Source organism: Triticum aestivum, chromosome 2A, assembly GCF_018294505.1.
Source record: "Triticum aestivum cultivar Chinese Spring chromosome 2A, IWGSC CS RefSeq v2.1, whole genome shotgun sequence".
Taxonomy (NCBI): Eukaryota; Viridiplantae; Streptophyta; class Magnoliopsida; order Poales; family Poaceae; genus Triticum; species Triticum aestivum.
This window is the reverse complement of record NC_057797.1, coordinates 106,589,316-106,601,630: the sequence shown is the minus strand read 5'-3', so window position 1 is coordinate 106,601,630 and position 12,315 is coordinate 106,589,316. Positions and strand designations below refer to the sequence as shown.

At 42.2% G+C, this 12,315-nt stretch overlaps 2 protein-coding genes across 3 annotated transcripts; one reads left to right on the top strand and one right to left on the bottom strand.

Moving 5' to 3' along the window:
- Window positions 1–1,260: 1,260 nt before the first annotated feature.
- Window positions 1,261–3,543, top strand: LOC123187843 (anaphase-promoting complex subunit 13). Of its 2 annotated transcripts, none has more exons than XM_044599803.1 (4): window positions 1,261–1,527; window positions 1,624–1,686; window positions 2,880–2,980; window positions 3,266–3,543. In XM_044599803.1, exons 1-3 carry the CDS (start codon window positions 1,446–1,448, stop codon window positions 2,960–2,962), a joined length of 228 nt encoding a protein of 75 aa, XP_044455738.1. In that variant the 5' UTR covers window positions 1,261–1,445; the 3' UTR covers window positions 2,963–2,980; window positions 3,266–3,543. The 2 variants fall into 2 exon arrangements, with proteins under 2 accessions (XP_044455738.1, XP_044455739.1); XM_044599804.1 differs by having other exon boundaries at window positions 1,337–1,527; window positions 2,901–2,980.
- Window positions 3,544–3,997: 454 nt separating this feature from the next.
- Window positions 3,998–11,637, bottom strand: LOC123187841 (DExH-box ATP-dependent RNA helicase DExH10). The gene is made up of 17 exons (XM_044599801.1): window positions 11,391–11,637; window positions 9,845–10,857; window positions 9,272–9,586; window positions 8,957–9,061; window positions 8,783–8,851; window positions 7,811–7,978; window positions 7,661–7,732; window positions 7,471–7,587; window positions 7,088–7,315; window positions 6,802–6,960; window positions 6,356–6,445; window positions 6,174–6,269; window positions 5,946–6,099; window positions 5,714–5,862; window positions 5,531–5,626; window positions 5,227–5,319; window positions 3,998–4,363 (listed from the first exon to the last, which is right to left on the bottom strand). The coding sequence occupies exons 2-17, from the start codon at window positions 10,841–10,843 to the stop codon at window positions 4,253–4,255; spliced, it is 3,021 nt and encodes a 1,006-aa protein (XP_044455736.1). The 5' UTR covers window positions 10,844–10,857; window positions 11,391–11,637; the 3' UTR covers window positions 3,998–4,252.
- Between the last annotated feature and the right edge of the window lie 678 nt (window positions 11,638–12,315).

Sequence of the window (12,315 nt, the reverse complement as noted above, 5' to 3'; positions counted from 1 at the left end):
TTTCTTGAAGATGAAGCTAGGTGATACCTTCACTCGCTTCTGAACAACCACTCTAGCGTCTGTGGTATGTTAGTCTTGTCCCCCAGCTCGTCATCTACTTCAATCCCACCGAATAGTTGCCTCCGCCATTATCCTTTCCCATTTTGCTACTCTCAAGCTCTCCTTATATTGTGTTTCATTTTCACCCCATTGTAGGCTTCCTGGTCTCATCGTCGTAGCTACCATGAACATTTCTTGAGGCGGGTGTCATCACCTTGATCAAACATCCCCTTTTAAGTCCAAAGTCAAAAGTGTTACCCCGACCAGTCTCAGATTAGCCACCAAGTGTCTTTCTTGCCACTTAGATTAGGGCCACTTTGGTTGCCTTCCTGGCGATTTGGTGCCTGAAACCTGCCTGAGACATGTTTGGATAGCGTCCTGAGCATGTGACAGAATGCTTGGCCTGGAAAAGCCTGTCACCATCATTAGCCTGGCAAATCCAGGCACCACCATTAGCATGGGCCAGGCGAACGATTACACATGCCTGGCACGTGCCTGGTTGTACATTAGTACTAAAATATTTTGCTAGTTCAGTGGGCTCCACAACTGTACGCATTCTTGACCCTATAAAATATTCTCTAATGCTTTTTGAGGCCAAGGCATCAACCAAACATGCTTGTCCCAGCCAATCCTGCGCAGGCATAAAACACATATGCTCTCAGGCTCGTTCCAGGCATTGACTTTTTTCAGGCACGATGGCCAGGACACAAACCAAACATGCCCTTAATTGTCCCCCCCTATATGTATTCTTGAGCTTGTCATAGTCGGGTACCCTCCTCCAATTCTTCCTTTTCCCGCTTCTTTTTGACCTCTCTTTCTACCCGCCCTGGCCCGGCTACCCTCCCATAACTCCTCCTCCAGATTGGATGGGTATCATGCATTCACTCCCTCTAATTAGAGAACGAACATTTATGACCTTTTGAATCAAATGATTCCCAAAATACATAGATAAAAGAAAGTACTTTATAATTGAAGTGGAATTCTATAGGATTAGAAAACTACATGAATAATGACCAATGAGTGTTTTGTTGGCACATGAAAAATAAAGAAATCTTACCATAGTTTGAGTGCATGGAAAGTTTCTCCAAAATAGACTACAAATGAATCATACGGATTAAAAAAATCTAGTCATGCAAATCCAATTACCACCATATGAAAAAAATCCTATGAATCAAAGGGGCGTATTCATAAAAAAATCTTTTTTTTTCACAAGTGGGGGATCGCAAAATACGGGGCCAGGTCACAGCCTGAGCCCAATTCCGGCCCAAAACCACACGGGCCGGCTAAATAAAGCCCCTTCGTTTCGTCGAAACTGCAGGCCCCATTCCGACCGAACGACACGACTCCGGTAGCCAGGTAGCGGCGGCCGGCGGGAGAGCAGAGGAGACGACGCGGCGGAGGAGAAGATGGGCGACCAGAGCCTGAGCCTGGGCATCCTCATCGACATCGTCGACGAGCAGTGGATGCGCGACACCCTCCCCGCCGACGGTACGCACGCCCTCCCCTCCTCCCCCTCCCTTTCCGCGCCCGGCGACCTAGCCGAGTAGCCCGAGTCGATCCGCTCACGATGGTTTCCTCCTGCAGACATCCCCGTGCCGCCGGCGATGGCCGTGAAGACCGAGGACACCGAGGACCCCGCACCCGCAAGTACGCCCGCGTCCCGCCTTTCCTTTCTATCGCCTTGCCCTGCGCAGTCCGTGGCTTGTGGTGATGAGTTTTAATTAAATCAATCCCGATCTGCATCCGGCCTTTACCGGGATGCGAGCCCCTCTTGCGCTTGGACAGTCGATTGATGGTGTTCTAGGCTAGGTAATAGGCACAGCCGCAGAGCTCCCAGATTGCGATTGCTGGGTTAATTTGTGCGACTAAACTCTGCTAGAACTGCAATTAGCCCATAATAACTTCCCAAACAAAATGAAGGCGTTAGGCCATAGGGCTGCATCATGCTGCGGCTGCTAGTTATGGAAATGTCTCTGTTGTAGGGCATCTTACTGATGAAACTTCCATCACACCAGTGATACGCCACTGTTCTGCTCTTGCTGGTGTGCGCCCTTAGATTCCCAAATCTCAATAGCAGCATGATACTCCCTCTGTAACTTTTCATAAGACGTTTTTGAAGTCCATGACAGTGACAAAAAACGTCTTATATCTACTCCCTCCATTCAAAAACAAGTGACGTGGTTTTACTTGAAATTTGAACTAAAACCACGTCACTTATTTTGTAACGGAGAAATATATAACATAAGTGAGCTGCCTTTTTTCACTAGAGCCACATCATAAAAATTCTGCAATTTCTTGTGCTCTATGCAATTGAGTATGGATTTAAGATCGAATTATTTATCACTTGTAACCGTCTACTCTCATACCAGGATTTTCTTGGCTGTCTTATTGCACTCAAATTGGAGTTTAACATGGATGTTTAAGTTTGTTGATTTATTTAGCAGCAAACTATTAACCATAATCAAACGCTTGGCCCAAGTCCGACTGGAGTTCATGATTTCTGTTAGCAAATTTTCCATACAACTTATTTCAGTTGATCAAATAATACTATTTCTAATGCAATATCAAACTGTCCCCCCGTGATAATTTTTTTACCGCATACTTGCATCTTTACTCTTTGACGAAACTTGGATCGCAAAAACACCTTGAACTCAATTTTGTAATATGAATCTCTGCTTAATTGCTAGGCATAAGTAACACTGTAGTACATTTCTGAGCAATACAAATGGTTGAAGTCGAATGCTTTACACTGTTATGGCATCCTTTAGAATTTTGAATGTAAAACCTTTCCTATCTGTACGGTCAATACTCAACAGCTGGTATTTTGCAATTCTTGATAGGAATTATTTTATACCAAACAGATCAGGAAAGCCTGCCAGCACAAGGGGACGTATGGAGGGATTTTGCCTTGGAGAATATCTAACTGCTTATGATCTACAAGGTAAGAACATTGCTGGTTTAAGTGCAAGCTGACATGGTACAACGATACATCAACGTAGCATACATACCCCCAAAAATGCTGTTAGGATAAATCTTGTGCTCGTAGTGATCATCATTCACTATCATGTTTTTCATAAGCATTTTAGATATGAAGTCTATTAGTTTCGATGCCTGGCATCTTCTTGGCTAGATACTGAACTTTATGATGAACATATGCTGTCATGTGGTTTGTGTAGCAGAGCCCGTGCGCTAATCTGTCCATGTTCTAACTTGGTATGAACTGCAGTGCTTCAAGGGATCAAGATGCTGCTGGAATTCTAGGAGCTGCACGGCGTACTCTGGCCTTCGTAGATGTTTCTTAAATCCAGTGGATGAACTAGTGTAGTGTCTCTGGTTGAACTGTGCTGTGTCATGGCAATATGTAAATGCTCCAGATATTGGTATTGGACATTGTCAGAAACTAGATTATGTAGCCTGTTCTTAATTCTGGAGGTGACAATTTGAGCTGTTTGGCTATGTATGGATTTCCTGGCATAGAACATTTGCTTGCTATTGTTTCTGAAACTGCTTTAGTGCCTTCACCTCTGAAGGGCAGTTCAGCTTGGAATGGTTGAAACATGAAGGCATTCTTAAATTAAAGGGCTCAGGAGAGTTTGGCGGCCAAAATTACTGGTTTTGTAATGGTAAGGTCACAGTATAAGGACCCATAATTCAACAATTCTGCCATAACTTCCCGAAAACTTTGATGCCCAGTTCTCACGGAAAAATATGGCGATCTCAAACTTCAATGATCACCATCTCAATATACAATAGCTCCTGTTAGAAACATAACGCCATGTACTGATATATCACGTTCGTTCAGCATTTCTCCCCAAAGCATCTTCATGGACATGATCTTTCAGTAACCAACTAGACTCCATAAGACAGGCCGTGGAAATGTAAAGAGTATTGCTTGATGACAACGCATCCAAAACCTGATAACCACACCATCACACATAGTAATGGGAAAAACGAGACAGGTATAATACTATTTTGTGCTATTTCAGACATCGGACCACTTACAAAAAATGTTGATGTATAGCAGATTGCTTCTAATCTTCTGATAAAACAGTTGCGGCCTAAGGGTTTACTAAAGTAGAAGGTTACATCTCCATCCTACGCTGCGACATATGAGGGCTACATCCCCATGCCATGTCAAAGACAAAATACAAGACAGCTACATTTGCTCTGCTAACATATACCCCATATGGTACAACTGCTGGAGCTCCACCGATCACAGGTACAATGAGTTGGCAAACATGATACCCCGACGCAAGCTCTCGCTCGCCAACCCAAACTTCTTCTCAAGGTTTACCTCCCCAACGGCTTCAGCAGCAGCTTTTAGCTGGTATAAACAGATCAGATTCACACGGTCAGTTGGTTCGATAAGTAAAACAATGCACATCTACTTCTGTTGACTGTGCACAGACTTGGGAACAGGAAAATGAAGTATTAGGCATGCAGAAAAGGGCATAGAAGAAAGTGGATGTCAGTCACAATTACTATAGTCAACCTCTACGTAGGCAACATAGCCAACCTCTACGGAGGCAACATAGCCAACCTCTACAGAAGCAACATAGGTATGTAGCTACATTTCTTTGTACAGAGGCAACACAAGTCAACCTCTACATCCGAATAAATACCAGCTACTTACCACGCCAAGCAAGCTATGAAATCAGGCAGTACGACAATTGAAGTTGGTTTAGCTTTTTTGTGTGTGAGTAATTGAGCCATGCAATGATTTCGGCTAGACTTCAACTTGTACGTCATATTCGGCCGTGTCACAATGAAATACACTTCCTCGACACGGATGCACATTGATCCGAAGGGGATATTCAAAGGCAGACAATTTTGATTCACTTGCACATTGATCTAAACAGGGCATTCAATGCCAGACATTCTGATTATAAGTGATTTACTGCCTCCTTCCCTAAATAGAGTATGTGCCATCTTACAAAGCATGCAGTCAAACTTGTATAGCTTTGACTGTTAAAATAATTATAAATATTCACATTCGTAGGGAAAATAATACTTTTAGATTTTTCATGAAAAATAACTTCACAAAATGAAAATTTCCATATTTTTTACAAGCATGTATAAAGTAACAGTCAAAGATGTACGTTGGAGGCCATATGAATGTCCCAAATGACATGTATCTGCGAATGGAGAGAGCAGGTGCTGGTACGGCGTAGCATATGCAACACGTACCTGATTTAGAAATTCATCCAGCCTCCTAACTAGCCTTATGATGCTTCCTTCAAAAATGTCAGTCATTTCTATCACCTCTCCAAAGGTCGCGCCCTGTGTGAACATGATAATCAGGAATCGATATAGAGCTAAAGAAATTGCAACGGAATTAAACATGTAGAGTAACATTGCATCTGATGGGGTGATTAGGCATGAAAATGATCAAATGTCACAATTGGAAATAAGATTTTATCAATGGCTGGAAATTTCCGAAAATACGAAAAATGTATGGCATCACAAACTGCACATGCATAGTCTAACCAACCTTTGACCAGCAGTATATGACATCCATCAGATAGGGTTTACAAGTTGATTCAACGTATTCCTCTACATTTACGTCCAATTTGCATTCTCGTTGTACCTAAAACAAAAATGAGAAATCAGAGATCCCACTACAAGTATAAGGACTAGTGAGATAGTAAATGGTGGTGATACAACAAGTATGCACCTCAGCTATTTTTCTAGCAGCCTCCGAGAGTTGCATCATTGGCTTAGAAAGCTCATTTCTCAGGCGTATTTGCTCACTTGACTTCTCACACGGTACAAAGCAGCTAACAACAGAAGCAACTTGATGGTGATCAAGTTCATTAAATGTACCTAGTCACGTACAGCATATTAATGCAATCCTGAATATAAAGTACAAAAAAAAAACTGAACATGGTATCGTATTAAGCAGGTACCGTTGAACATAAGTTCAGTGATAAGCAGCTCATCCCCAGTGTCTATTAAACAGGCAGCACGTCCCTTTAGCTGGAGAACACCATCCGTGTCAATGTGACCAAGCATCTTCAGAACGCGAGACCGGTTCTTTAGTTCATCCCTAAATTTTTGCAGCTGAATGGAGGAGAAAAACGTAAGAACACATTTAGCTCTGTACGAGCGATCAAGTATACAAAGAATTAACCAACCTGTGAATCCCGCATCTTTGACTTTAGTTGTTGAATTTCATGATTCAGTTCAGCCTTTCTTTGGTACCATGACAGTTGCTGCTCACTTTGATCAGACTAAGACACAAAAATAGAAAAATATAAGAGGGTCACAGTAAAAAAGGACTGGACATTTCTTAATTGAAAGTGATGACAAGGCATACCTTATTAAGAGGATGAGAACATAATTTCTCCTCGAGACCATCAAGTTTATGAACCAAGTCAACTAATTCAGGTTCTTCAATACCCATGTCCTATTAATTGTATCAGATTATATCAGAATATCAAAGAGATCACTTTACAATGCCAGATGATAAGAAAATATGCTCCCAGGAACTGGACCAGCTAAATACGACAGAAAGAAAATGACAACAGAAGGTATTGCATCTGTGTTCTCTGCCTGTGTATCATGCATGGGTGAGTGGCATGCTAAGTGCCAAAAAAATGTCCATCTAAATCCTGATGAGATATTTTGCAGCGTATCTTTTTTTTGGGGGGGGGGGGGGGGGGGGGGGGGGGGGGGGGAATTTCTGCTCTCTAGACAGAAATGTCACTTGCAATGCAACATTAACAAGATTAAAAAGCGGCATCATGTAAAAAGAATTTTCACCGTAATTGGATGTAGCTTTGGAAGCCCTTGGGGGTAACGTTTTCCTAGTTCTTGAACTGCAAAGAGTATGTTTTGTCTCGCTTCAGGTGGTCGTAGATCAGTTGGAATGCTGATTCTAACACTGCTTAGACCAGATAATAAAGGTAATGGTACAGGCACCTGCATAAACCTCAGCGTTAGTCAAAAATAGTTTTGGGATATACTTAAATGACCATCATAACGCGAGTCCAGTGAACTGAAAAGATATGCCACCAATTAAAACCCTTGATCATGTGCTTCAACTCACCACATGCATTTCTCCCTTCTCCCCTTCGCGAGGTGGGCATGGCTTTGAACGTGGTCCATTGGCTCCATTCTCACTTGAACTTGAAGAACAATGAAGCAAGGTATCCACTATATAGTTATTGCGAGGTGCACTTAATGCAGGGGGGAGAGTACTAGATGCTGGAGGTTTCTTCACAACATTTACGACCACACCCCACCCCCAGTCTGTTGAGCCATCTCTGACTTTAACCTGCCATGAAGCAAATTGCTGAGTGTAAGGGAATTTGTGCAAATTTACAGCATTCCTGCTGTAGTGCTGTCAAGTTCAAATATATCAAGCATTAATGAACATGTATGTCTCATCCTCAAGAAAGAACAGAACCTATGAGAAATAGAGTTACGTACCAGCCTTCCAGGGACCAAATATAACAAAGCTCTCTCTGGTCTAATCATCTCAGACATGATTTTCTTTTCAAGTTCAGATATATCAAGCCCTAACTTGTGATACTCGGCAAGATCATTCTGTACAGAGAAGTGTTAAGACGTTAGTCAAACAGAAGAACAGTTATGCATTGCTACAATTAAAATAGCATACCTCTCCAGAAGAGTCCAGCAATGTAGCTTCATTTTCCAACTTTGTAATCTTCTGAACGACTTCAGGTAAAGCCTGAAGAGCAAGGGAAGCTAATTTGACATTGCCAAGGAAATGTCAGGAGAGGCATCTATAAGAGGTCGTGAGACAAACCTTTTCATACTGAAACTGGTGGAATGAATTCCGGATCACATGTTCAGCGGTAAATTGGCCCTCCGCACGACTCAGTAAATTCAGAATAGTGTAGTAGCTCAGTCGAAAAGTACTGATGAGAGGTGCTGGTTTACCTAACACCATGTCCTTGATAACACTCATTTCCATCTGTAAATTTAACTCATATTAACACCAAGCAAAAGTCAGACTAAAGGAAGCACATGAGCATATTTAAGTTGCATAAGAACCACGGCTTACAAAACAAATCTTGATATAGTGTCTTGATATGGAAGGCAATTCAAGCATGAATATGGGATGAAATAAGTGTCTTGAAGGACAGCTCCAATAGCGCAAAGTGAATGTTAACACAACTACTAAGAAGTCAGAACAAATTAAATTTGCATAACTACTGCAACTGCAAGCTAAGTGAATATCGATATGAGAACTAAATTCAAATATGAACATGGAATGCCATCTCTTGGGTGGACAACATCAACAGCACAAAATGACACTCAACACAACTACTCAGAGGTGAGAGGTTGGAGCAGGCCATATATCCTTCAAATGTAAAGTCTTAAAACACATCTTAACTCATAATGACATCAGGTAGTCCTGCATGTCACTGCATACGAATAACGATGAAACTGTTATAGTTTAAAACTTTAAATATCAAAACTGATAACCATCTATTGCAATGAGAACCATGACTATAAGTGAAATAGAAACCATTTGCATCAGACAAAAATAAAGCAGTTATCAGTTGTCACATTTCATTGTGCTTAATCAACCCAAAGAGACAACTGCAGAATCTTGATAGGGATGCATTTGATCAAATCATTGTATTAAATGAAGAGTCCATTAGGCTTGTTCAGTCAACAAAGAGAAAGCAAAGCTTCTTGCATGATCATAGTGCTTTATAAAATTTATTAAATAAAACAAAGATAGTTGCAACAGAAGACTGCACAGCCTTACCTTCTCATCAATCATTATAACACAAATACCACGTGCATCCATGCCACGTCGACCAGCTCTTCCACTCATCTACAAATGCATACAAAATTATACTAAGAAGGGCTTGTACAAAATTCAATCGACCTAATAAATCTATCCATATGCCCAACTTCTCTTCATATACAAAATATTTACCTGTATATATTCTCCAGAAGCAATATAGCGGTTACTATCACCGTCCCATTTCTTGACAGATGTGAAGACAACTGTTTTTGCAGGCATGTTCAGGCCCATGGCAAACTGAGGAAATAACAATCATTATCATCAAATGGTGCTCCTAAAGAGTGTAAGATGCATTCCAGAAAGTATAAGACAATAGTTCTCTGACTTTCTGTAGTTCAAAAACAAAAAATAGAAGTCCATTTGAGGAATGTAATTCCAAGTTATACTACATGTAAAGGGACAAAATAAGTATAAGGCCAAGCGGGTAATCAGGGTTAAAGGGCACACCGTCTCAGTAGCAAAAAGAGCTTTCACAAGACCTTCTTGGAAGAGCAATTCCACCAGCTCTTTAATTAATGGAAGCAGTCCAGAATGGTGTACTGCAATACCTCGTTTAAGAAGAGGCAACATCAACTCTATAGCAGGTAACCCTCTATCTTCCTCACTTAAACAGAAAATAGCACTACGGAAAACCTGCTCGATGTTATCCTTTTCTTCCTGAGTGTTGAAATCAAGTTTTGACATCGACATGGCATGGTGCTCACATTCTCTTCTACTAAAGCTGAAAATTATAACTGGTTGAAACTTGCGATCCATAATCATCTGCAGAATTATAATTCAATTGAAATTAAGCGAGGATATGAGTAGAAATAATTAAATTAGGTATAAAACATCAACAACTAAACAGTGAATATTGAAAAGTGAGACGTGAACTGCTGCCTAGTTTCCTAACCCAGTGAGTGGTGAATTACAAAATATCCATGCAAGCTGAAGAAAGTGTAACCATCTATTGTTGACAAATTTAGAAAGCACAATAAGTCCAGAAATTATCTTGCATACAGTATGTCAGTGACTGCCTACCTTGACAATTCTGTATATGTCAGATGTTCCAGAAGCATTTCCACCTTTTGCAATTCGGCCACTGGCTTTAGGCCCACCGCCCTTCCTCCCATCTGGTTGACTAGGGTGCTTTGCAAATGTGTCTTGCAGCTTTAGAAAATTATCCTCCCTGAACTGACCATTTTCATCCACTACAAGGTAGAGACCAGACCCACCTATTGGGAACACATAGTGCTGTAGCGGTGTTGGCCTGAAGTCTGTGTACACCACGTGACAAGGCTGCTTATGCAGATTGCATATCCACTCAGCGAACTCGGTTGCATTTGACATGGTAGCAGAAAGGAAGACCATCTTGATGGCAGGGGGCAGGAAAACTATACTCTCTTCCCACACAACGCCTCTCTCACGATCCTTCATGTAGTGGATCTCATCAAATATAACCCAACCAACTTCCTTGATCACCTCGGAGCCCCTATAAAGCATCGCCCTCAGGATTTCTGTTGTCATGACCAGGCAAGTAGCATTTGGCTGAAGCGTGACATCACCAGTCATCAATCCAACATCAGAGAACTCGTGAGTAAGCTCCCTGTACTTCTGATTACTAAGAGCCTTCAACGGAGAGGTGTATATCACCCTCTGCTTGTCTCTGAACGACATTGCAATGGCGTACTCAGCGATGGCCGTCTTCCCAGCAGAGGTGTGAGCCGAGACCAAGACAGATTCGTTCCGCTCCAGGCACGCGATGGAGATGCTCTGGAAGGGGTCGAGCTGAAACGGGTATGTCTTGGCCATCTCCCCATTAAACGCAGGGTTTGAAAGGGTCCCGTGTACGGCCTCATCCTTGGACAAATCGTAGCCGTTGGGGACTGCGACCTCATGGATGCACGACCGGGCGAGGTTGGGACGCTTGGCAGTCGAGCCAGGCAGCGACTGCTGCTCATCCAGAACAGCAGCGGAGGAATTGTCCTCCGAGCTCAGCTCGGGTGCCTTACGCTTGCTGGAATTCTCCACCTCTTCCATTTCTTCGATACAACCTACCATATCACATCAGGAACACGAGTCAATTGCAGCAGCATAGCATCAGAAACATTACTTGCGCCCCTTAAGAGGAAAGAAAACATTACGAGGAGCAGCGCTAGACTATAATTACCGCTTAACATATCAAGAATGATGTGGATTTGGCCAGCTTGAAAGATTCCAATACCACGGTACCAGTAAGAACAAACTCTAAACCACAACAGTACCAAAAACAGATTATGTCCCAACAGTGAACAGTGGACGTTTTCCTATGCGAACTGCGTGGAGTGTCTCAGACAGTTCTCAATTTAATTCCCCCCAGCCATATACAGAAATTACCACTTCACCACATCAAATATTTATAAAAAAATACTCAGAAAATTGCCAGAACAAACGGACCGGGAACATAAAAGCGGAATGAATCAATTTCAGCAAGATACGCTAAGCAGGGGCAGGGGCGGATCTAGATGGCGCACCGGGTAAGCGCCCGCACACCCAGCATTTCTCGAGGTCAGGGGTTTAACTAACCATGGATGACACGAGCTCATACCTCAGAGACCAACGGCAAAAATTGCGGGCGGCGTTGGGGCAGCAGGGAGGCGACGAGCTTGAGCGGCAACGGCGATGGCGGCGGCGCCCGCGAGCGAGAGGCGGAGGGGTTGGCCGGTTGAGGGTTGGGGGTTGAGGCGTCGGCGGTGACGCCGAGCTACGGCGCGGCGGCAGCTCTAGGGTACAGGGGAAGAGGGGGGTTTTTAGAGCCGCATTGGAGCGGCTTGGAGCCTTTTTTTTCTCTCTTGGTGAAGAGACGTGGGCTTGGAACATGAGGTCAGGAGAGGAGGTCTAAGGGCCTGCTTTGATGGCCCAAAACCAATGCAAAAACACGGCCCCGGAATATGGGTCAGAATTTTCCTGGCCTGAAGTTGTCCTTGGATCTCCTCCTATATAGGGCGCATAAGGCGCCGGGAACGCAGCGAGCGCGCACCGCCCGCTCCCCTGGGCCGGCCCAGCTTGTGCTGGGACGCTGCCTGTTTTTTCTCTTTTCTCTTTTTTCTTTTTCACAGTAATTCGGGATATCAAAAAGATTTAAATTTCAGAAAAAATTACTAATTTTAAATAAAACAATCATGATTTAAAAAATGTTCAAAAATTTGTAAGAAAAGATTCATAAATTTCAAAATGTTCATGATTTCAAATAATGTTCACGAATTCTAAAAAATGTGCACAAATTTGTAAAAAATGTTCATGATTTCAAAAACTGATTCTTGTATTAAAGAAATGTTCATGATTAAAAAAAATGTTCATGATTTCAAAAAATGTTCTCAAATTCAAAAAAAATTCATGATTTAAGAGAATGTTCCACATTTCGAAAAATTGTTTATGATTTCAAAATAATATTCATTTGTTTTGAAAAATGTTCACAATTTCGAAAAAATTTCACGATTTAAAAAATTATTTGTGATTTTTAAAAATCTTCA